The sequence below is a fragment of the Kwoniella dejecticola genome, chromosome 10 (assembly GCF_000512565.2).
Source record: "Kwoniella dejecticola CBS 10117 chromosome 10, complete sequence".
Lineage (NCBI taxonomy): Eukaryota > Fungi > Basidiomycota > Tremellomycetes > Tremellales > Cryptococcaceae > Kwoniella > Kwoniella dejecticola.
In genome coordinates, this window is record NC_089310.1 from 1,010,328 (window position 1) to 1,031,756 (window position 21,429).

Genomic DNA, 21,429 nt, shown 5'->3' on the forward strand with positions numbered 1-21,429 from the left:
GTCAACTTGGTGGCAACGGTGTCGCCGGATGTGTTACGTAATCTTCATCCGCCCAAAGCACACGCTATGTGTAGAGAGTCTTCAAGGTGGTTTCACCTCTTCGTTGGATGCGTCGCACATACGATACAAGTGATATATGCGCAGTATGCATAGTATATAGTATTTGATGTATGATGCACGATGTCCGTACGTAGACACAGCGACCAGCGCTTACCACCCATGCCCTTGATTCCTCCTATCGTGCCCCTGCCATGCGCCGCCGTAAGCATCATTCTGACTTTGATTGCTGTATCCTCTCTGAGGGCTAGGTCTATTGTCGCCCTGAGGCCCATGGCCCCGTTCAGCATCCCCTTGGTCCCACCTCGTAGCATATCTTCCGATGTCATCTCCATCACCCGATTGCTCCGAAGCCGTACGCCTCATCGTTGGCGGAGTATACCCGACCGGAGGTTGGGTGTACGCACTTGGCGGGTATGGCACGTTGCTGCCGGGGGATGAGTACGGAGGAGCATCATACATCGGTTGCTGTTGCTGATGTTCCAGTAAAGGAGAACTTGCCACAATGTCGGTCTCGCTCAAGTTGCCTCGGGCATGACTGAGAGGATAAGGCCGACTGTTCTTCCTCTGCGGAGGTAAGGCTTGCTGGTCTCTGAAGTCTTCCGAGCGATCTCGCTGCATGGCCAAGAGGTAGTCTGAAGACGGGTTATCCATGGGCAGATGCACGTTCGAGTCCATGTTCGGCAATGGGTATTGACCGTATCCATCGGTATTGAGGCCAGGCGACGGACCGACCGACGATAATTCGCTCTTTCCACCACCGAATCCACCGAGCATCTCCGTCGACGCGATCGACCGCGCATCCCAGTCTGCTTGATGAGCCGAGTCTGCGGGTCCGTCTCTGTTCGGATCGTACTCGAGATTTTCCTGTAAAACGTTTGTAAGCTTACACGGCTTAGGTATCACCACTAGACCCACCTCTCGGACAGCCTTGATCTCCACCCCATCGTGTTGATGTTTCCCAGCGAACCAAGGGTAAGCACTGAGCACCTCCCTAGCGAGTTGTTCTTGACTCTTGTGGACCATAACGGTGAACAATTTATCCTGTTGCAACGCAGGGTGTAGGAACCGCTTCTCCATCTCAGAATGTCTAGTTCGTTTCTCGGAATGTGCGAACGTCCTCTCCTGCTCGAGCTCCTGAGGTGTTGGGGCGTAGTATCGGAATCTCCCCTCGAGCGTTCGCGCGACCCAGATCTTGAAGCCGATGATGATGAGGATCGGGGGTGCGGCGGCGATGCAGTCGAGCCATCTGGACCTGATGAGGCCGGTAGCTGGGGATCACGTTAGGACTGCTCACGCGCTTCTAGCATCTGAAGACTCACTCAACACCATCAACAGCTGCATCAGGACGCAACATGCCAAAAGCCGGTTGACGTAGACGTTCCACATCCGACCTCCACTCTCGGCTCGCGAGATGTAAACGTAAAGCAATTGATATTTGTACTACACCACAATCAGCACGCACGCTATCGAAGCAACGGATGGACTCACTACGACAGACGAGAACCAGAAAACGCACGTAGCTCCGATGGCCACCAGCGGCGCCAGAGGAGCGTATATCATACCAACGGCGCAGACAAATAGCAGATTAACGATGACTGCGGGGACAGATATGAGCACTCAAACATCTTCCAAGGGTAAATCACTGACCGATGGCGTATTCAAAGTAGCCTGGCTTGGTCAATTCCCTGATATCTCGGGGCGTATGGGAGAACATGAACTTTCGGAGAGAAACCAGTGCGAGCTTGATGAGCTGTATCAATTCGAAGATGACCAAGAATCCACGCAGCGGCAGCCAAGTGAGCCAATCTATACTCGGATCATCAGTATCTTCCTAACCGTATGGTAATGAAACCGACGCACAGGTAGACTGCTGTACATAGGTCCCTTGGATCTTGTCAGGGATATCCTCGAAACTCTTGAAAATCGTGCCGACGCTCTGATGTTTACCAATCTGCACAATCACCGTGGCCACAGCGGTGTAGACGACGGAGAGTAACGAGTAGATGACCAAGTTACAGATGATCATGAAGAAGAAGTATCGCGCAGTGACGGCCCTGTCCAATCGGGATCGTGTCGTAGCGCCTGAATGGTCTGGTCAGTACGCGATGCCCAAGGAGCGAAGGAGGCAGAAAGGATGACATACCCTGGTATTTACTAATCCTTCGCATGATGAAGGGAAGGAAGTAACCGAACCCAGCGGATATCACAGACGGCAGGATACCGGATACCAAGGAGAACTGAGTCAAGCGTCAGGACGGTCATCTCGTCTTCACAACTCACAGTCCAGTTCCCCCATTGACCAGCATTCTTCCATGTGTCGAGGAATCCAACCCATAAGGTCAAAGCACTCAAATTTGCAAGCAGGGACACGACCAGCAACTGCCATACTGTCAGCCTTCCGTCCAGACATCTGCTGAGAGATGCAACCCACTGGCACAGTGTAGAAGAAACAAATAATGCCAATAAAGATGAACCCAAAAGTCCGTCTCGATCCCACCTCCGCGCTATCTTTCGAAATATTCTCCCAGACGATATCCTGAGGCATAGGTGCGAGTTGGAGCTGAGCGCCATACAATTCCTTCAGTTTTCCACGATGCGCACGGGCGATCCGATGAGCTTCAGCGATGGTCTTGAAGGTGACAAAGCCTGAATGACAGGTGAGCAACACTATTGACGATAGGAAAATCGAAGACCTACCATAGTTTTCACCCTCGACTCGGCTCATGGCTTGGTTACCCTTCTTCCTTGCGTGCCTTTCTTTCTTCAGCAGCGAATCAATGGCCGCACGCTTGGTGTCGATCCTTTCTCGAAGGAATTTGATCTCCTTGGCGTGGTAGTCGATAGCGTCCTATAAGGTGCATTAGCCAGTGGCATCAATCGACACCCAAACTCGACGCACCTTCTTGACACCCCCACACATCCCTAAGAACCCGCCCTTCCTGACGGTGGGTCTCTTCGAAGCCATCTTCCCATCTTTTAGGTATTTTACCAAATGCGATTCCAGCTCAGCCACGGCTTTATTGTGATCTTCCACCATCTCCGGGAAGTCTTCCAATCGTCGACCGATCGAAGTGCAGTCGATCTCGGGGCCTAACAAGGGTCGACTTTAGTCATCGCCTCATAGGCTCCTATGTGGCTTACCGATCTTGATCCCGTCAACCTTGAGCAATCCCATCAAGGCCACCAATCCTTCATCGCTTCGATAATCCTTCCTCACTTGCGTGACCTACGTGTCTGTATTTAGCTTTTATTTCATCCGGTAATCCAGCTCACCATTAGCGTTCTGGAGTAGATCTTCGTTTGGTAGGCAGGCGATCTGAACCATTTCATCCGCAATTGGATCTAGCCCACGACATCCATCAGCGCAAGTCGTGATTCGCCTTTGCTCGAACTCACCATGGCATGCCAGTTCCGCCATACTAAAGCAAGATCAGCAGAAGCCCCCGTTCGGCATGAGGACCAGCCACTCACCGAAATACATTACAATAGCATCTATCGCAATCTCTCGATTAGTCATGCCTCATGAGTACAAGATCGCATCACTCACTGATGATATAGCTGACAGCCAAGGCCGGCCACACCCAGGCCCCGCTGACATTCTGAATCGTCAGCAGACTCAAGGCGTTTCGGCTTTTACTGTCCACGTATTTTAGGTTGTAGATGACATTCAGAACCAGGAGCGCAACTCCCAAGATCGAAACACAAGTGAAGATGTTTCTGAGCATTCGAAGGAATCGAAGGAACGTCGTTGCATCGAGACCTGGAGCACTCGTACATCAGTTTAGACGCCAAAACAGACGAAAGAGAAATTACACACCGATATTCGCTATCATCTGTTCCTCCTTCAACCGTATGACTGGACTGAACCAAGCGAAGAAACCGTTTGAGATCGGTGGAGGGGGCGGCTCATAGTCCGGATCGTCGGCTGGGTTCGCAGGTCGAGGGAGTTGGTATTTTATCTAAGTGTATCCATTGTCAGCGATATCCCTTGCAGAAAGCTGATACTCACTTTTGGAGCATAAACTTTCTTCTCCCGAGGTCTGAAGAAACTGAATCCCAGCACCGTCCCTAACGAGATAGCAGCCATCAAAGCTATTTGCGAACCTACAGCCTTGACTGATACCGTTGACAAACTCGAGTTGTACGAAGCCACCAACGAGTTGGCTGCGTCTTCGACGTCCGACATGATGACGGGGAACAGGAGGGGGTCTCTCTACAGCGGGGCGAGTCTGGTGAAATAATTGTTTGTAGGGGATATAGTGACTGAGTTTGGAAATCAGCTTGAAGAGAACTCTTGAGCGAGTCGTGTGATGACGAGTGACTTCGTTGTGTGCTGAATAAGAGAGTGTCAATGATTGATGTGGTTGAAAAATCTACTTGACCAAGTCGATGGGGGTATGATGTAACCACCCTCCGTTGTATTGGGTCTATCAGGGTAAGGAGATTGCGGTAGTGTGGTTTCAGGTCGAGATGATTCTTTGAGATTTATTTCTGTCGATCTTTTGTTGGGAAGATGACTCTTTTGAAGTATGGGGATGCGAACATTCAAAGGTATGTATCTATGTCCTACCTCTCGCGAAATTTCTGATCTACCTGTGCGAGTGAGTGCGACGCCATGCATCGACAACTCCGCTTCTCTTCTGTTTCGTTGCGGGTTTCGAGTGACTAGAATAAGTCGCGTTTCTCCACCTGCACGCAGTTTGATGCGCACGACTCCGAGTCCAGATTCTGCTTTTTGTTTTTCAGGGTAATCGTAAACCAGGGGCTGTGCTAAAAAGATCTCCCACCATATCAGACCCTTATTCAACCTGAAACATAGCCCCGCTCAGTCTCCATCCATGTAATCTCACATGCATGAGTCGGGCAATCCGATACCGAAGCTCAGTAATTCCCCACCAGCACAATGCCTTGGCTGATGAAAGCCGAACCGGATTCCAGGATAGTCAAAGGCAAAGATGTCAAGGTGAGCATTCGGAACTTCTGGCATGATTCAGCTGGATGTCATCAGATCAGAAGGACATTTGAGCTGACCATGACGCGCAGTTCTCGGTTGACGATTTCGAGAAGCTGGGGTGAGGAAACATGCATTGATCCGGATGAAGAGCCAAGCTGACTCATCGTAGTATCTCACCATGGGATGGTACGCTGACCTCGACTCGAAGTTGCTTTATGCGATGTACTGACGATGCCAGTGGGAAGGCGTCAGGAACCACGAAGCGAAGAAGATCATGAAAGAGCGAATGAAAGTGGGCGACAAGGTTGGTTATCACTCTGCATGCGTCATTCGTCGCTGACCTATCTTGAACACAGGTGCTATTCTACCACAGCAATTGTAAAACGCCTGGTGAGTTTCACGCATTAGGAGCTAGGCAGTTCGAGCTGATGGCCCTCTGCTTCAGGTGTGTATGCTATTGCGGAGATAGCCAAAGAGGGATATCCAGACTGTGTGTTCCTCTGAAACCCCAAATTTACGGAGAAGATCAGGTCAAGCTGACGTGGTGGGTCATTGGACCAGATACCGCTTGGGACCCGTATGTTGCAGTGTGATACGTGACTTGAGCCCAGTCATCTTACTGATCACATTGTCTCATATAGCGACCACCCGTACTTCGACGCGAAGACGAACAAGGACCACCCGACCTGGTTCATGGTGAGTGATTGTCAGCGAACTCTCCCAAGAGGATCGAGTCAATGCCGAGCTCATCCCATCCACTAGGTAGACGTGAAGTTCCGGCAGCGTTTATCGTATCCTCCAACTTTGTCATTGATCAAAACGCTAGCTTCTTCGTCCGCTTTACCGTCCGAAATCTCTTATATAGGTAGAGACGGCTTAGACGCTATAAAGTCTATGCAATTAGTCAATAGAGGTCGACTGAGTACGTCTTCACCCGTTATCTGGCTGTCATCGCCGAGTACAGGCTAATGAGCTCAAGCGCAGGTGTACAACCTGTTGAAAACGCCGCTTTTGATGCGATTGTCAAGCTTGGCACGCAAGGCGGATGGGAAGGGTTGGTAGATTCTAAGGGCAAATCCATTTCGACTCCGATTCCCAAGCCAAAGACAGGGTCAAGTACACCTCAGAGCAAGAAACGTGATGCACCTTCTGCCCAAGTAGAAGAAGGCGTGGACACAATCCCAGTCAAGGCTCCAGTAAACCAAAAAAGCAAGCGTCAGGGTAGTAATATCAACACCAACAAGAATACATCAGGCCAGCGCCGGAGCAAGAGGATAAAAGTGGTTTGATATGAGAGTCGAGGCGTCTGCTTACCTTCCAGGACAGACAGACATGTAGACGGCTAGATATTATTCGCGCTAGCTAGACAATGCATCATTTCATCAATCGTCGTATCTACATAACGGTGAACTCGTGTGTCATTCCAAGCTAGACTCGTAGTTCCTTTCCTAACACTACCTCGCAACTTCGCCTTCATTCTGTTCTGATGGATGCTGCAGGAGCTGCGTGCACCGCTGCTCCCTGACCCAGTATCATCCCTTTCCCCCCCTCGAACGGTGTTTAGGAGGACCCAGAGACAAGTGGAGCTCGCTCTTCGTCGTGCAAAAGCGTACCGTTACCTCTGATAGTCGAGCTGTCAACGAGACGTCAGCTCAGACCCCCATTTTATCATAGGAACAGCTTACATGAGAGACTTGATGATGGCCAAGAGGGACAAGAGGAAGAAAGCGAAAGCCGACCAGTGGATGAACTTGGAGCTGGTTTGGTGGATGACTAAAAGAAGAGTAAATTAGCTCGTTCAGGTAAAAATTGCCGCACACCTACATATGGCAAACAAGGCCCAAGTGATGGCAGCCGCACCAGCGGCATCACCCTCCTTGGAGGCGAAAGCGTAGGCGGCAGCGGTGGTCTCGAGGAAGACAAAAGCGAGGAAGACGAAGATCTTGGTCCAGATTCCGGCTTTGTGGGTGTGGGCGTTCACACCGAAGGCCTCGAAGAGGGACAAGACGACCAAAACGATGGTCCCTGAAAGGCAGCGGAAATCAGCTGCAGGATGCGGAAATAAACCGGTTGACATAAAACTCACACCCGTGGTAGAGGGAGAAAGGCAGGTGGACGAAGGCCTCTTCGCCCAAGCTCTCCTTGTCGGAATGATCTCGCTTGACGACATAGTAGATCTGAGAGACGGTCGCTGAGACCAAGAGGGATAGAACGAATGCAAGGATGTACCAATGTCTGGACCAGAAGAAAATGTACACGGAATTGAAGATACCGAGCAAGGCGAATCTCCACGAGATCGAATCCACGATGATTGATTTTCCTCGGGAAGTGAACTGGAAGATGATGGTTCCGAGGAGTAAGAGGTGGATGAGGGACCAAACGTAGAACGCGTAGCTGAATTGATACGGTCAGCCCTCGTTCCTCCAAGGGGAGATCCACTCACTAAGATGGAGTGATGTATGTGACTTTACTGGACCCATACATGTCTTCCGGTCCAGCTACGCTGTAGACATTGGAACCGAGCGAGACGGCATAGACAACGATGTTGACTAGCTGCAACCAACGCATACGTCAGTAAAGGGTTTATGGTGGCGAAGGATTGTGTCCGAGGAGAGCAGCGTTTGCTCAAAGCGCTCTTTCAGTTCAGGTCACTCACCTTGATGATGAGACCGTCAGTGATGCTTGACATGTTGCTTGCCTTACTGAATCTAGTTGATCAGAGTAAACGTATAGATGATGATGATAAAGAAGGCGAACGAGAATGAACGTTTATGTTTTGTTTGTAGTCAAGGGTGAGTGAGGACTTTGGTCGTATGACTTTTAGTTGACTTTGACTGTTGTTTGATTGCATCAGGGCCAATTGCGTCATTCAATCTCCCAGCGGATACTTTTTTTCCTTTGTTCCTGGATCAACTTACGTAACTCCTCTCGAGTGGAGGTCGATCACTTTGAACTTGCTTCTTGGCGGCGTGTAAAATGTTGGTTGATCAGAATGCAATGACCCTTTGCCAAAAGGTATATTGCTTCTTCCTGATACCGTTACTTCTTGTCTCGTCCCATGAGCATTCACAATCACACAAAAATCATGATGCTACTATCCGGACTACATTACACTCTGGCTACGCTACTCTTGACCAACATCGTCACCGCAGAGATGGCTTCTGCGACCGCCACGAAAACGTTGAACGATATTCTACCCACACCGACAATCCTCCGCCGGCAAGATGAACCTTCACCAGAAGACCCAGCCGAACCATCAGTAACAGATGAGCCTACACCTACCGAGGAGGACATCGAGACAGTCACTGTGACCATAACACCGATCACGACTGTATATCCTGACGAGCAACCTACAGAGACCGAAACAATTACAAAAAGCTACAAATTGACACCTGCCAGCACACCGATACCTTTGGCAGATAAGATGGGAATGATCATGCCTAATCCATGGTCGCATCTGTACACCGGTAGGCTAGTGGATTATGCATAACGAGGCATGCTGATGAATATGCTAGGCCTGAATTACAGTTTTGGATTCGTCGATCCTGTTCCAAGACCGGCTCCGACCGCTGGAGGTTGGTTAAGGGTTGTTCAGCCTTTACTGGTCTTCCCGAACTACACGGTGAGTCTGCAACTTCTACCGTTGTGAGCTATCATATAGGTTAATGCTTAATCTGTCAACAGGTTGCGGTCTTTCCTAATGTCGGAACACAAGATCCTACGTCAGTACAGGCTGTCCCGGTGGGAAGTGACGGATTATGCGGGTGAGATGGTTTTGTTGGACACCTATGTCAGAGAGTGAACAACAGCTCATAAGGCTCGTCGTCGAAGAGCCACAGCAGAGAATTATGCCATCGCCTGGCCTTTCATCTTTTTAGAACACGGTTGGTACATGTTCGTGGTAAATCAGACGTATATGCAGGTCAACGTAGTGAGTTATTGTATGCTGTCTTGATGGTATACCCCTCATCCCTAGTCATATTACCTTCTGACAATATTTTCATCTCTGGAGAGTATCTTGGAGGTGGCTGACGTTGTCGATAGACATCGAATAACCAATGCACCCTGCCCATCATTCAACAAGAATCCTTCTTTTCCACTCAAATATTCTCCATCGGACCGGCTCCGACCTACTCTCCAGGTCCAGTCGCACCGTCATCAGCATACACAGTCTTCGCGGAAGTCTCGACTCACACACCCAGTGATCTACCGATAGACCCGCACAGCGCTACAAAGGGGGAGAAGTTGGCTATCGCTTTGGGCGTGACCGGAGCGATACTCGGGGTTGCAATCATAATAGCTGTGATGTGGTTCATACGCAAGAAGAGGATCATGGAGCGTGAAGTGAGTCCATCCAGATAATTAGGAAAGCCCCGGGTCAGCTGACAATGCTGGTAGGCATTAGCGTTCTCGAGACTCTCGCAAAAAGACCAAGAAGCCTTCCTGAGAGAAAACCCAGATTCATTCTTAAATCCCAATCATCCACGCTACACAGCCAAGTCAGCATACACAAGTCAGAACGGGCCACCCGCTCCTCCGGGCACGATGGCGTATGCTATCTGGTGGTCCCAGCAAATGTGGAACAACCAGTTTCATCAGAATCAAAGGACGTGGGGACAACCATATGCGCCAGCACCGCAGATGGCACAATCTGCGCAGATGAATCCGGCTTGGAACACTCAGGGGCTTTATAATCCCGCGGCTCAAAGCAACATGGGAGGGTATGGCGTACAGCCCGGGATGTATCAGTACGGTCGTTGAGCGGAGGGTGTGATTCGATCTCAACTCGGGTTGCTCTGTCGCTCTATCCATGTGTGTAGACAAATGTTGATCCTATACTCGACGTTGGTGATTTGTTCTTGTTGTGCCCCTGTATGTAAACGTATTCTTCGTACATGCATCCTAGATGCTGTCACAGTTTATTTGAGCCTGATGAGGAAATCAATGCAAATTGAAGACACTTTCATTCACTTTCCGCTATCAGTGCATGTTGCATAGGCATACAACACCCTAAAACCCCTCATATTATAAAGATTTCCTACTCCAAGATGACGCATCTCATCTAGGATCTACTGTTCTGTATTATATTTGTTGATGTTGTACTGTTTGGCATTACCTGACCATGCGTCATGCCTTTTTAGATTATATAATGCACCACTTGATATCTGCGGCTCCCTTTCTCCTTCAGTTGTTGTGGGTTTGACCTCCGCTCACTTTCGGTAAGAAGTAGTGACGTTGGAGGATCTACCAAGATCCAAAGCCTGAGCGACTCTGAAAGCGAGATCAGGCGAGTTCATCACACCCCTGAACAGCTCGTGACCCGGTCCAAAGGCATACACAGGTACATCCACAAGAGAATGGACACCTTGACCCTCCCCAGTTCCGAGGTTACCAGTCATCGCGAAGCCCCGTTGGTTATCCTCAGGGTTGAAGAAGTATCCGGTGGTGTTCTTGACGGCAGGAACACGTTCGTGATCTTTGTTGACCTCGAAGTCTTCTCTGTGGTCGGGGATAGCGGCCCATCCGTGAGCGATGGTGTATCTAGGGTCCCAGGTGACGGGGAACCCGTCGCCTTGAGGGGATGGGAAGATGGTGTGATTGGTAGGAAGGACATCTTGGGGTACTTGGTAAGCGGACAAACCGGAGTTTTGGTAAGTGCCGATAGCGCTTCTCTTGGATCGGTCAGAGTTTTGCTGTTGCAGGTATTTTGTGTCGGCGGATCCGAACACGTCGACTAGGTTGATATTTCAGATCAGTGCTTGAGGCACACTGTGCAGTGAGTCCAACTCACATCCATGACCATGATCGGCGGTGACTACAATGAGGGTCTCTTCCAATTCACCGATCTCCTCGAGGTGCTTGAGAGTGGCTCGAACGGTATCATCAAGCTCGAGAACTTCTCCAAGAGCTCGGTCGATATCGAGAACGTGCATCTCCTTGTCGATGAGCTGTGGCAAGCGGTCAGCGAGATGTACCCACCCAAGTGAATGTTGTACTCACGGCAGCTTCGGACATGAGCATGAATCCGGTGTTTCTCTCCTTGGCTCGGGTGTGCAGGATGTCGATAGCCTTGAGAGTCATGTCCTTGAGTCCGGGCTGGTCACGACTAGGGGTGCAATCTCGTCAGCTCGTGCAATCTCGCTAGAAAGACAAAACTCACGCTCCCCGTTTGCCCTGAGGGGTGACGGCGAGGTCCAAGAGATCGGTATAGACGTTCTGGTCGAGCCAGGTGCTGACGTTTCCTTGAGTGAAGATGGCAAGGGCTCGTTGAGCGTTGTCGAAAGCTTCGAGCTCAGTCTTGGTGTATCCGACTTGGTATCCGTATTCGGCCCATCGGTCGAATTGGGATACATTGCCATTCCCAGGTCCAGGGAGGAAGTTCTCCCCACCCCCGCCGAACAACAAGTCAACACCTTCCCAAGGGAACCACGAGTAGTTACCGGCAACACCGTTGAGGTATTGTTCAATGATCGCAGTGTATTGAGATCGTTGACTGGTGTGTGTGCACACGGCGGCAGGGGTAGCATCGGCAATGTAAGCTTTGGAGACGATACCGACTTGACCACCTTCGATTCTTCGGAACATCTCGAAGATGGTCTCGACCTTGGGGTCACCGTAAGCCTTTCCGGTTGAGTCGGTGTATGCATTCAATCCGTTAACGGTCATCTTCTTTCCGGAGAACAGGGCGGAAGCGGAGTTGGCAGAGTCGGTGATGAACGAGTCGAGCGAGTGGGTCATTTGAGATCCGTATCCTGGAGCTTCGTCTAAAGCGAGTTTACTCTGGTATTTACCGTTGATAGTCTTATGACCGAGCAAACGAGCTGCAGAAAGCATAGACCCAGCCATACCATCTCCGACGAAGAAAATGACGTTCTTGGCTTTCTTGCAATCGGCCAAGGGTACGACAGTCCAGGTAGCTTTTGTGGTTTGACCGTTGTTGTACGACAGCTCTACCTCATATGTACCGGGATTGTGCAATTGCAAGTTTCGGTAGGATTTGGCAAGGACATTGACCGGAGTAGGCGCTTTAGCATCCTCAGCAAACAAGTCTTCGTAGTAGGTGAAGTTGTATTTCTCGACTAAAACATTGTGTGTTAGCCTTCCTGACCTGTTGTGAATGACCACCGACTCACCCTCTGGGTCACTGAGACCGAAGAATTGGGCAGCGTCGACGAGATCACCACCTTGTCCCCCGATCTTCAAGGAGAAATTGGCATCCGGTGTCCCATTGTTGTAAGCCTCCGAACCGTTTACCGGAGCCTGGACTTCTATTCTAAGATCAAAAGTTTCTATATCGGTCCCGGTCTGGTATCAGCGGACAGCTTTCCGGTATCTTATCGTTATCTAGTTACTCACGGCCGGCGATGAAGTCGGTCTGATCAGGAGGGAACACACAGCCTAAATCCGGACATGCTGCGGTTCGTCGGAAGGTCTGTCCGAAAGCTGGGACAGCTACGAGAGCACCAAGCAAGAGGGCGGAGTAAACCATTGTTGACAATGGTTATTTTCGGTCGAAGACTTGAGGACTTGATGGTTGGTACAAAGTCCTCGGACGTCGAAAGAACCCATCCTCGCTATTTATATCAGAGCGCATGTCCTGTTAGAAAATAGTGATGAAGAGCCCACGCTGTGAACCTCACACGTTCATACGGCGGGGTAAGTTAGTAAAGTTCTGGTTGGTCTGTTTGTGGAATGCCAAGACAATCCGTCATGAAGTACATCAGGGTCATCAGGAACCGGGACGAGACATTTCGCTGTTGTGCTTCGGAGGGACGAGTACGAGTGATGCCGGTGCACAAGAACGAGAAGATGATGTGGAACGTGCTATCTAATCGCATCCAATGATTCATCCACGTTTGTTTTATCTCTTGAAATGACGAAGCCAGGCACACTCCTTGACGGCGGTCGCCGAATAGCCCTTTGTCTGCCACACGACAGCTTTTCTCGGTGATACGGAGATAATATTTCCAAGTTGCTTCGTGCGGGTCGTTCATTGTTCGTTTGTTCGCAGAGGTTTCATCAAGGTTGGATCGTCAGCAGACATCATTCTGTTGAAAGAGCACGCATCAAAAGGTCACAAGTCGCAGATACGTAGCTTCTCCTGCCAGACTGTCGACAGACCATCCCTACCTCCCCTTGAAAATACTTGCAAAAGTTCGGAATTACCTACCAGACCGCCCTCAAAATGGCCGAATACGACCTCACCCAAGTATGTCAACAAAATCTATCATCTGGATAAACCTTATGCTGATGCTTTGAGTCTAGAAACTCATCCCGCATCTTGACCGACATCTCGCCATCCCCTTACTCAACCACTTGTCCGACGTCGCTATCTATCCTGCCGAACAATTAGCAAAAGCTCAGTCAGTCTATCTACCTTCTTATGTGACAGCGTAAGGAACGACATCGTGCTGACATTGCAACAGATATGACCTCGTTAAAGGGACCAACATGGTGGACTACGTGGAGTCATTGCACGAACAGGCTGGAGCTGGGGAGTCGAGGGATTTTGCGAAGTTGCGGGAGGAGGCCACAGCTAGATACCAGGAATTGCAAGAGAAGGCTCAACCGGTTATGAAGGTGATAGAGGACCCAGATGCCGTTGCCAAATTGAGGAGCGGTGTGGATAAGGATAAGAATTTGGACTTACTGAAGTCAGAGTACAACGTGGGTATCAGATGAAGAGTGTTTGAACGTTCTCGGCTGACAAATTCATGACAGATCAACATCGATCAAATAAACGCGTTGTACCACTTCGGTCAATATCAATACACTCTCGGTGCATACGCGCCAGCTGCCAACTTCCTCTACCACTTCTTGATCTTCTCACCCTCTCTCGACCTCAACATATCGGCTCATTGGGGTAAATTATCGTCGAACATCTTATCTGGAGAATGGGATGCTGCATTGACGGAAATCAAGGATTTACGGGACGCAATCGATAACCCCCACGGCACATCGATGGCCAAGCCTCTCGCCCAACTACAAGCTAGAACATGGTTACTCCACTGGTCGTTATTCGTCTTCTTCAACTTGGGAGAAGGCCAAGGATGTCAAGGATTATTAGAGATGTTCCTCTCGCCCGCTTACCTCAACACCATCCAAACCTCTTGTCCTCATCTTCTTCGATACCTCGTTGCTGCCGCCGTTATCTCTCGTCGAGCCCCGAAGCCTGCAGGGACCAGAGGAAACAGGGATCACGTCAAAGAGTTGACGAAGATCGTTCAAATGGAGGAATACCAATATTCCGATCCTATCACCGGATTCTTGAAAGACTTATTCGCCGATTTCGACCTGAATCAAGCTCAACAACGACTGACAGTCGCGGAGAACGTGGTCCGATCAGACTTCTTCCTTTCTGGATTTGCAGATGAATTCGTGGAGAACGCTAGATGGTTGATAAGTGAGCTGTATTGCAGGATACATCGAAGGATAGATATTGGGTATGTGCAACGTCACTATTGAAGGAGGACTCCGGCTAACTTCTGCTGTAGACAACTGTCTAAAACGCTCAACTTGTCCAACGAAGAGGGAGAGAAATGGATTGTGAACTTGATCAGAGACTCTCGAATGGGCGTGGAGGCGAAGATCGACTTGAAAGAGGTGAGTGATAAATGATGAGCAAGTCGCCCATTGAAGCTGACACTGGCCTTCCTACAGAACATGCTGCACATAACCCGACCACACGCTACACCGACCGCAACGCTTATCGAAACGACCCGAGGTCTCGCCTTCCGATCACAAGCCATCCAATTTGCCATGCAGAGTAGCGGAGGCGGAGAACGACCGGAACGTGGCGAGAGGGGCGAGAGGGGCGGACGAGGGGGCAGAGGTGGCAGACCGAGAGGCGGAGCACCAGCGAGAGAAGAGGTTGCAGCATAGACTAGATGTAGATGTAGACGATGCACATGTACATATCATTTAGGTTGACTCCAATTCCGCCGACCTGAGACTATAGCAGCTTGCTCTATGGTCCATACTACCGCTTTGATCCAATTGAATAGCTCGCGTACCGTCTCGTCCTGGAGTAGGAACAAAGCACAATCGGATCAGCAAAATCATCGACTCGCCTGAAGTCGGATCACTGCTTACCAGTCTTTCAGGATCCTCCGCCAAGGGTCTTTTCGGTGGATCCTCTTCGTCATCGTACTCATGATCGCAAGTATGCTCGTAGTCATGATGATGGGCGTGGTCGTGATGGTGGTGGTGGTGATGATGGTGGTGTTGCTCGTGATCGTGATCGTGATCGTGATCATGTTCATACTCGTACTCGTGCTCATGCTCGTCGTCGTATTCGTCTATGTACGAATGACAATCACAATCGCAGTCTTCTTCACATTCATACTCGCACTCCGAGTGTTCAGATGGTGGGTACGCGTGATTCCTGCGTCGTATCATCAATCGCAATCCGAGGAATCAGCTGAGCGTCTTCAATAAGATCGATCGTGGGGAGGTCGACCGACGGAAATCGATATTACTCACCTTCCACAAGTGCACTCCTCCTCTACAAGCGCCACAGCTTTGCCCTTCATTCTGCCCGATTGCAATTGTGCTTGAGTCAGTCCATTCCCGTTCCCGTTTCCATGTGCTTGAGTTTGCTGTTGGAGAGCATGATGTCCCATCACCAATTCGTGCTGTTCTTCTTTTTGTCCCTTCAACTCCTGTTGCATTCTGAGCAATTTCGCTTTCTCCCTATCCAACGTCAATTTCGCTTCGAACAGAGCGGCTAAACTGGCGGGCAAGTCGATGGGCAAATTCGGATTATAACTCTGCGGAGGGATATTCGAGGGGTTCGCAAGGAAATTAGCCTCTCCTATTCCCGCTGCTGCTCCGGTCAACGCTGTCAGTTGACTTTGCGTGAGCTTGGGTATATTATCCAATCTCCCCAGAGCGTTGGCCGACCAATTCGATAAAGCCGCTGAGAAGTCATCGTTCACCGCTGATGCTGCTGCTCCGCCCAGACTCAGGTTGAGATCGTCGATCACGCCGGTGTTGTTGGGAGAGTATTGTAGGTTGTTGGGGTTGCTGAGGGAGTTGGCATTGGCAAGACGAGGTTTAGGAGGTGGTCGTTTATTCGTGCGAGGCTTAGATCGGCCCATGATAATGTATGCCTTCGAGAGGCGTTTCCAAGTAGTTAGGGGACTAGACGATGTGACTATTGTGAGCTACTGCCCTTTCTAATGCTTTCTGCTTGAGGCTTTGAATCCAAGTAGATTGAATGGAATGATATTTGACACTTTCAGTTAGCGAATGATCATCCCGGAAAAGCGAAAGAGCATCGGGACCATTAGGATAAAATCCTAATCGTCCTTGGATAAATTTCCCGCCCTTCTAATCGGCTCACTGGAAGTTTCGTAATCGCCCGCCCTAATTCCTGGAATCACCGATTGTATGGCAATTATCGATGAGACAGCAGTATGAGTTAACATCACCTTCATCCATATTGGCAAGACCATGATATTTAGACATCTTGAGAAGTGGAAGTGGGAATGCATGCAATGGGTATAGTACAACTGACAGAATGAATGTAAGAATGTATGAGGTTTATCTACGTAGATGCCTCAGCATACGACTTGGTCTCCGCAATGATCCGCCCAAAGCCATGATACAGGTGAGAAGGACCACACTGCCTGCTTGATGCATCGCAGCGAGAGGTATGGGGACGAGGTATAGAAGAGTCGTGATACCCAGTGTCACTTGGGTAACGGCGGCAGCAGCAGTCAGGCCAGCCAGGCGTCGAGTGGCTGTAAATGGAACTTTTCTAGCTATGAACGGGAGGGAGACAACCAGACTGAATGTTGTATACGCCTACATTCGATTTAGCATTTGTTCGCGTTCGTTCCAAAGAGAGGACCGACTTACCAGCATACGATGGTCAAATTGCGCAGTCACCGGATTCTCGGTGATATTTCTCCAGATGGACTTTGTACCGCCTCGAGTGTAATGAGGGTCCATGAGCTCATTACTGGGAGGCACTAAACCGTCACCCATCGTAGGCCACTCGTTGTAGACCAGACCAGCATCCAGACCAGCGACAAAGGCTCCAGTGACCGCAGTGAGGAAGACCATCATACCCGCGCCGTGAACCATACCCCGGAATCGCTTGACAGACGGTAAAGTCAATTGGGAGAGGATGTTCGGGTTCTTTAGCAATTTTATATCTCGTTGTATGCCGATGGCGGTCGAAAGCATACCAAGGTACAGTAAGAATGCAGCCGTGAGGTGAGCGGCAAGTCGATATTGTGAAACACGAGGCACGGAGTTGGTGTCGATGATCTCCTGTTCTAGACCTGATTTGACCATCCACCATCCTAAGAACCCTTGGAATCCGATCCCCAGACCGATGAGCGCAAGTTTCGCAGGTATAGGCTTCGGGAGTTTATATCGGATGGTATAGTACGCAGCGGGAATAACGAATCTATCGGAAGTTAGCGAGTGGCTACCTTGATGGGAAACTCACAATAATCCAAGTGCTCGGCCAGCTATACGATGTCCCCATTCCATGTAGAAGATTTTCTTGAACTCGTGCATATCCATTTTCGAATTCATCCTAACTCATCAGCTCAAATCCCTTTCAAGTCGCAACTCACATGATACCCTCAGGGGAAATACGGTACTTCTCCCACTCTGCTTCCCATTCTGCAGCAGTGATGGGAGGCAATATGCCCTTGAAAGGCTTCCACTCCACAATACTGAGCCCCGATTCTGTAAGACGAGTGACGCCGCCGATCACCACTATTCCGAAGACCAAAGCTGAACAGCCGTATAACCAGTATGGCAGCGATCGAGGGATTTCTGGTATTGCGGGTGAGGTGGTGAGCGAACGAGGGAAAGTGAAGGTGTGAGAGGGATAGAAGAAGGTCGATCGAGATGAAGGAGTGAAGTAAGGGAGCTTGAATGGTTGGGGTCTTGGGGTTGCGTATCGAAGCGATTGAGCTGAAGATGAGGAGAAAGCCCGGACGGTGGAGGTAGAGGCGATGGAAGAGTGTGAGGATCGAGAGGCGAGAGGCGAGATTGATGAGCGGAAAGAAGCCCAGAGCCCTCTTGGCAGACCGGCCGAAGCCATTTTGAGCGAGGTGAGGGGGATTTAGGTGACGTGTATGCAGGTGATGGTGCGAATTATCAAATATTTAGTGAGCAGGAGATGGTTGTTTCAACTTTTTGGGATTTTGGATGATCGCCCAATGAATCTCGGGATATATCGTTGCAAACCACCGTGGGAGATCACCTCACACCGGTTATTCCCGTGTCACAAGCAACAGAATGCATAAGATACCATCTAAGATCGTCTACATATTAATCTAAAAAATCCTACTGCATCTCGTATATCAGCTGGAGCTGCTCCGGAGTCTGCACTAGTATCGCTCTGCACTCTCTGATAGTATCTACGGTCACGGCTACAGGATCGTCGGCCAAATCTTTCGGCAGAGGCTCTAAAGGGGAATCCCTGACTACCTTGCCTGGTCGTCGTAGCGATGATAGTGTGATGAAAGTGCCAGTCCTGCCGACTCCCGCCGAGCTATGTACATCGTTAGCAGATTAGAGCCTTCTGCGGGAAAGCCACTCACCAATGTATCCATACTTCACAGTCCAGACTTTGCCTCCTTTGTTCTACCGCGTCCACCAGCTGGCTCAGCGCCTGGACGGCTTTGCCTTCCGGTACGCCATGATCGGGCCAAGAATCGAAGTGATAATGTATCAGTGTCACCGGGTCAGTCTCCCCAATCGTTAGCTCGGAAATATCGGTGGACATCGCATCGTCTCTTGTTTGCTTCAGAGGTTTTATCGGTAAGTCGACCATGGCGTGATCGCTGCTTGTAAGCCTAAGACCTCAACTGCGGGGACTTACAGATATGGATGCGCTTTCAGCATACCGCTCTCCTGGAAGCCGGTCAATTGTACCAGTATGACATGCTTGCTGTTTTTTCCCGTCGCCGAGCCTGAATATAGTGCTTGAAAGAAGGTGTCAAATGTGCTGGGCGTTGGAGCCTGTTACATGCACCTTCAGCTGAATACCCTGATTACAGCTGAAAACTCACCTGCGCAGCTATCCATACACCGCCCTTGCCATCCGTAATGACATTCGCATTCAGGTATTTCCCGTTGACCTTGACCGCCGTGCGGTCGTAAGCATAGATATTTCGGTATCGATTGTCGCGTGGATGCTGAACGGAATTTCTGACTGAATAGAATGCTTGCTGGGTTGACGGTCTCGCAGCCTGACTGGCTTGTTGCCTAGCGTACTCTCGTTCGGCCAGGACATTATACACCCTTGTTATCTTCTGCGGGCTGGGACGAGGCATGGCGTGAAGGAATGGACGGGTAGTAACAAGAGTAAGAAGGACCATAATGCTGCATCTCGGTTATACGTCATTTCTCCAGGTACTGTAATAACATCGATCACCCTTCAGGTGGAGGTTGTCCTTCCGTCCTTCCTTTGAAACATCCCAAACATTGTTTTAGTCTGTTGTCGTTCACTTTGTATTCTCTTGCAGCACTCGCGTTCGGACATGACGACGTTACCGCCCAGATTCACCGTACCACCGCTTCCGCCGCGTCTGCATCGTCACATCAAGCTCAGCATCGTTGATGACGGCGTGGCTCTGTCACCCGAGAACGGAGAGGGAGTTCTGATCAGATGGGGAGTCAAGGGAAAAGTCGAAACGTTCGATTGCGAGCCAGGTGAAGTGGTTCTAGGTGGAATACTCGGAATCGTGCGACTATGGGATGGTGAGTTATAGTATCATGAAAGTGAGCTGACCAGCAGCCGCCTACCTACTCGTCTTCTTACCCCGCACCGCCTTCCCCTTATTCCCTGCACATGATGTCCATGACGAGTCTCGGAACGAATCGTCAAGCTCTCACGAAGTGTACACTTTGGAGGACATACATGCAATACCTTTGAGTCGCGACCTCGCCGTCAAGGCACACAAACGATTGTTGGATATTCAGATCTCCCGTCAACCCAAGAGCAAATCACGCTGGAGTTTAGCATTACCGCTACGGACTGCTGCGGCAAACAAGGATTCATCCGATTCGTCTTCTTCCGACGATGAAGAGGCTCCCGAAGCCGATGAGACCCCCTTACCCGCCAAATCTCGAGAATGGACCAAGTTCATGCCTAAGCTACGTAAAAAGCAACCGAATGATCCCAAAACCGCTGAACCATTACCGAACGATCCTCCGCAACGGGAAGAGCTCGAGGCCAAGATCATCCGTCAAATTATCCGCGAATTCAGCAATGGTTTTTCCTTCTCATACGACTTCGACCTCACACATTTCCTTCAGCGCAAACGCAAGATATTAGCTCAGAGGACGGCTTCTCATACCGCGCTTACCGATCTCATTGAAAAAGATGGATCGCTATTCCCTCCTTCACCTGCAAGTACCCTTCCCAGGCATAGTATATACGATGATGAGTTTGTCGAACCAGATATCCAAGTACCATTATGGCGAAGGACGGACCGACGCTTTTTCTGGAATGAGCATCTCATGAAAGACTTCATCGACTTGGGGTTGCATTCATACGTCATACCGATGATGCAAGGCTGGGTTCAATCTTCCTCGTTCACGATACCAATCCCACCTAATCCACTGGAACCGACAAAATCGCTTGGAGTAGTCCCTGTGGATCTGGTAGTCATCTCGCGGAGGAGTAGAGACAGAGCCGGCCTGAGGTATCAGCGACGCGGCATAGATGACGAGGGTCATGTAGCAAATATGGTTGAGACGGAAATGATAGTCAGAGCCAAGGTGAGTTAGCCCCAACTCGGCATCAGCTTACACGCCTAGGTCGAGGGCAAATCCTCGTTGTTCAGTTTTGTACAAGTGCGAGGCTCGATTCCCCTCCGATGGTCACAATCGCCTTACTCTATGAAACCGCCTCCTGTGCTTAATGAACCGGTAGACCAGTCGTATGCAGTGGCGACCTTGCATTTCAACGATCTGACGACCCGCTATGGCCTAATCGTGAGTGCTGATTAGAGCGAAAATGGCTGATGTACAGACCATCATCAATCTATCTGAACAAGAAGGCAAGGAAGCCGTTGTCACGAACGGTTATCGCGACCTGGTAGAATCTCTCGAGCGGAAGGACGTCAAGTGAGTTCATTGGCTCTCGGATCCAGCTGACATACAGGTACACTGGCTTCGACTTTCATGCAAAATGTCACGGGATGAAATGGGAAAACATATCGGAGTTAGTAGATTCGGTCGACCTCGGGTCCATGGGCTACCTGTGGACGCTGCAAGGTGAAGCCATACGAGAGCAGGAAGGCGCATTCAGGACAAAGTGAGTCTATCAGATTGGGACCCCGCTGATGGACAGCTGCATCGATTGTCTCGATCGGACAAATGTGGTGCAATCGGCTCTCGCTCGGAGAGTTCTGACCAACATGCTCACACAGCTGGGCTTG

The 21,429-nt window shown here is 50.1% G+C and overlaps 12 protein-coding genes across 12 annotated transcripts; 4 read left to right on the forward strand and 8 right to left on the reverse strand.

Annotated features, from left to right (window-relative positions):
- Positions 1 to 210: 210 nt before the first annotated feature.
- Positions 211 to 4,246, reverse strand: I303_107907 (uncharacterized protein; the record flags this gene model as incomplete). The annotated part of the gene is made up of 18 exons (XM_065969702.1): positions 211 to 924; positions 976 to 1,328; positions 1,380 to 1,500; positions 1,549 to 1,655; positions 1,708 to 1,866; positions 1,921 to 2,142; positions 2,204 to 2,297; positions 2,341 to 2,439; positions 2,492 to 2,706; positions 2,758 to 2,908; positions 2,960 to 3,150; positions 3,202 to 3,286; positions 3,334 to 3,402; positions 3,457 to 3,479; positions 3,532 to 3,552; positions 3,608 to 3,820; positions 3,878 to 4,019; positions 4,070 to 4,246. 18 exons carry the CDS (start codon positions 4,244 to 4,246, stop codon positions 211 to 213), a joined length of 3,156 nt encoding a protein of 1,051 aa, XP_065825774.1.
- Positions 4,247 to 4,963: 717 nt separating this feature from the next.
- On the forward strand, positions 4,964 to 6,303 carry I303_107908 (uncharacterized protein; the record flags this gene model as incomplete). Its single annotated transcript, XM_018411169.1, has 10 exons — positions 4,964 to 5,023; positions 5,104 to 5,132; positions 5,184 to 5,200; positions 5,260 to 5,318; positions 5,371 to 5,404; positions 5,460 to 5,504; positions 5,576 to 5,591; positions 5,656 to 5,710; positions 5,777 to 5,936; positions 5,999 to 6,303. 10 exons carry the CDS (start codon positions 4,964 to 4,966, stop codon positions 6,301 to 6,303), a joined length of 780 nt encoding a protein of 259 aa, XP_018259837.1.
- A 271-nt stretch (positions 6,304 to 6,574) lies between these two features.
- Positions 6,575 to 7,703, reverse strand: I303_107909 (uncharacterized protein; the record flags this gene model as incomplete). Its single annotated transcript, XM_018411170.1, has 6 exons — positions 6,575 to 6,647; positions 6,700 to 6,787; positions 6,839 to 7,039; positions 7,101 to 7,408; positions 7,458 to 7,567; positions 7,671 to 7,703. The coding sequence occupies 6 exons, from the start codon at positions 7,701 to 7,703 to the stop codon at positions 6,575 to 6,577; spliced, it is 813 nt and encodes a 270-aa protein (XP_018259838.1).
- Positions 7,704 to 8,102: 399 nt separating this feature from the next.
- On the forward strand, positions 8,103 to 9,775 carry I303_107910 (uncharacterized protein; the record flags this gene model as incomplete). Its single annotated transcript, XM_018411171.1, has 6 exons — positions 8,103 to 8,481; positions 8,530 to 8,636; positions 8,699 to 8,778; positions 8,846 to 8,945; positions 9,059 to 9,358; positions 9,413 to 9,775. The coding sequence occupies 6 exons, from the start codon at positions 8,103 to 8,105 to the stop codon at positions 9,773 to 9,775; spliced, it is 1,329 nt and encodes a 442-aa protein (XP_018259839.1).
- Positions 9,776 to 10,224: 449 nt separating this feature from the next.
- Positions 10,225 to 12,503, reverse strand: I303_107911 (uncharacterized protein; the record flags this gene model as incomplete). Its single annotated transcript, XM_018411172.1, has 6 exons — positions 10,225 to 10,748; positions 10,806 to 10,962; positions 11,015 to 11,120; positions 11,175 to 12,093; positions 12,148 to 12,303; positions 12,371 to 12,503. 6 exons carry the CDS (start codon positions 12,501 to 12,503, stop codon positions 10,225 to 10,227), a joined length of 1,995 nt encoding a protein of 664 aa, XP_018259840.1.
- A 696-nt stretch (positions 12,504 to 13,199) lies between these two features.
- On the forward strand, positions 13,200 to 14,896 carry I303_107912 (eukaryotic translation initiation factor 3 subunit E; the record flags this gene model as incomplete). Its single annotated transcript, XM_018411173.1, has 6 exons — positions 13,200 to 13,223; positions 13,280 to 13,377; positions 13,441 to 13,681; positions 13,736 to 14,457; positions 14,509 to 14,617; positions 14,675 to 14,896. The coding sequence occupies 6 exons, from the start codon at positions 13,200 to 13,202 to the stop codon at positions 14,894 to 14,896; spliced, it is 1,416 nt and encodes a 471-aa protein (XP_018259841.1).
- Positions 14,897 to 14,931: 35 nt separating this feature from the next.
- I303_107913 (uncharacterized protein) lies at positions 14,932 to 16,113 on the reverse strand (the record flags this gene model as incomplete). Its single annotated transcript, XM_018411174.1, has 3 exons — positions 14,932 to 15,036; positions 15,107 to 15,398; positions 15,497 to 16,113. The coding sequence occupies 3 exons, from the start codon at positions 16,111 to 16,113 to the stop codon at positions 14,932 to 14,934; spliced, it is 1,014 nt and encodes a 337-aa protein (XP_018259842.1).
- Positions 16,114 to 16,558: 445 nt separating this feature from the next.
- On the reverse strand, positions 16,559 to 17,551 carry I303_107914 (uncharacterized protein; the record flags this gene model as incomplete). The annotated part of the gene is made up of 3 exons (XM_018411175.2): positions 16,559 to 16,822; positions 16,877 to 17,432; positions 17,475 to 17,551. 3 exons carry the CDS (start codon positions 17,549 to 17,551, stop codon positions 16,559 to 16,561), a joined length of 897 nt encoding a protein of 298 aa, XP_018259843.2.
- Positions 17,552 to 17,600: 49 nt separating this feature from the next.
- Positions 17,601 to 18,080, reverse strand: I303_107915 (uncharacterized protein; the record flags this gene model as incomplete). The annotated part of the gene is made up of 1 exon (XM_065969703.1): positions 17,601 to 18,080. The coding sequence occupies one exon, from the start codon at positions 18,078 to 18,080 to the stop codon at positions 17,601 to 17,603; it is 480 nt and encodes a 159-aa protein (XP_065825775.1).
- A 245-nt stretch (positions 18,081 to 18,325) lies between these two features.
- Positions 18,326 to 18,815, reverse strand: I303_107916 (uncharacterized protein; the record flags this gene model as incomplete). The annotated part of the gene is made up of 2 exons (XM_065969704.1): positions 18,326 to 18,533; positions 18,583 to 18,815. The coding sequence occupies 2 exons, from the start codon at positions 18,813 to 18,815 to the stop codon at positions 18,326 to 18,328; spliced, it is 441 nt and encodes a 146-aa protein (XP_065825776.1).
- A 44-nt stretch (positions 18,816 to 18,859) lies between these two features.
- I303_107917 (uncharacterized protein) lies at positions 18,860 to 19,317 on the reverse strand (the record flags this gene model as incomplete). The annotated part of the gene is made up of 2 exons (XM_018411176.2): positions 18,860 to 19,003; positions 19,054 to 19,317. 2 exons carry the CDS (start codon positions 19,315 to 19,317, stop codon positions 18,860 to 18,862), a joined length of 408 nt encoding a protein of 135 aa, XP_018259844.2.
- Positions 19,318 to 19,524: 207 nt separating this feature from the next.
- On the forward strand, positions 19,525 to 21,119 carry I303_107918 (uncharacterized protein; the record flags this gene model as incomplete). The annotated part of the gene is made up of 3 exons (XM_065969705.1): positions 19,525 to 19,744; positions 19,884 to 20,767; positions 21,021 to 21,119. 3 exons carry the CDS (start codon positions 19,525 to 19,527, stop codon positions 21,117 to 21,119), a joined length of 1,203 nt encoding a protein of 400 aa, XP_065825777.1.
- Between the last annotated feature and the right edge of the window lie 310 nt (positions 21,120 to 21,429).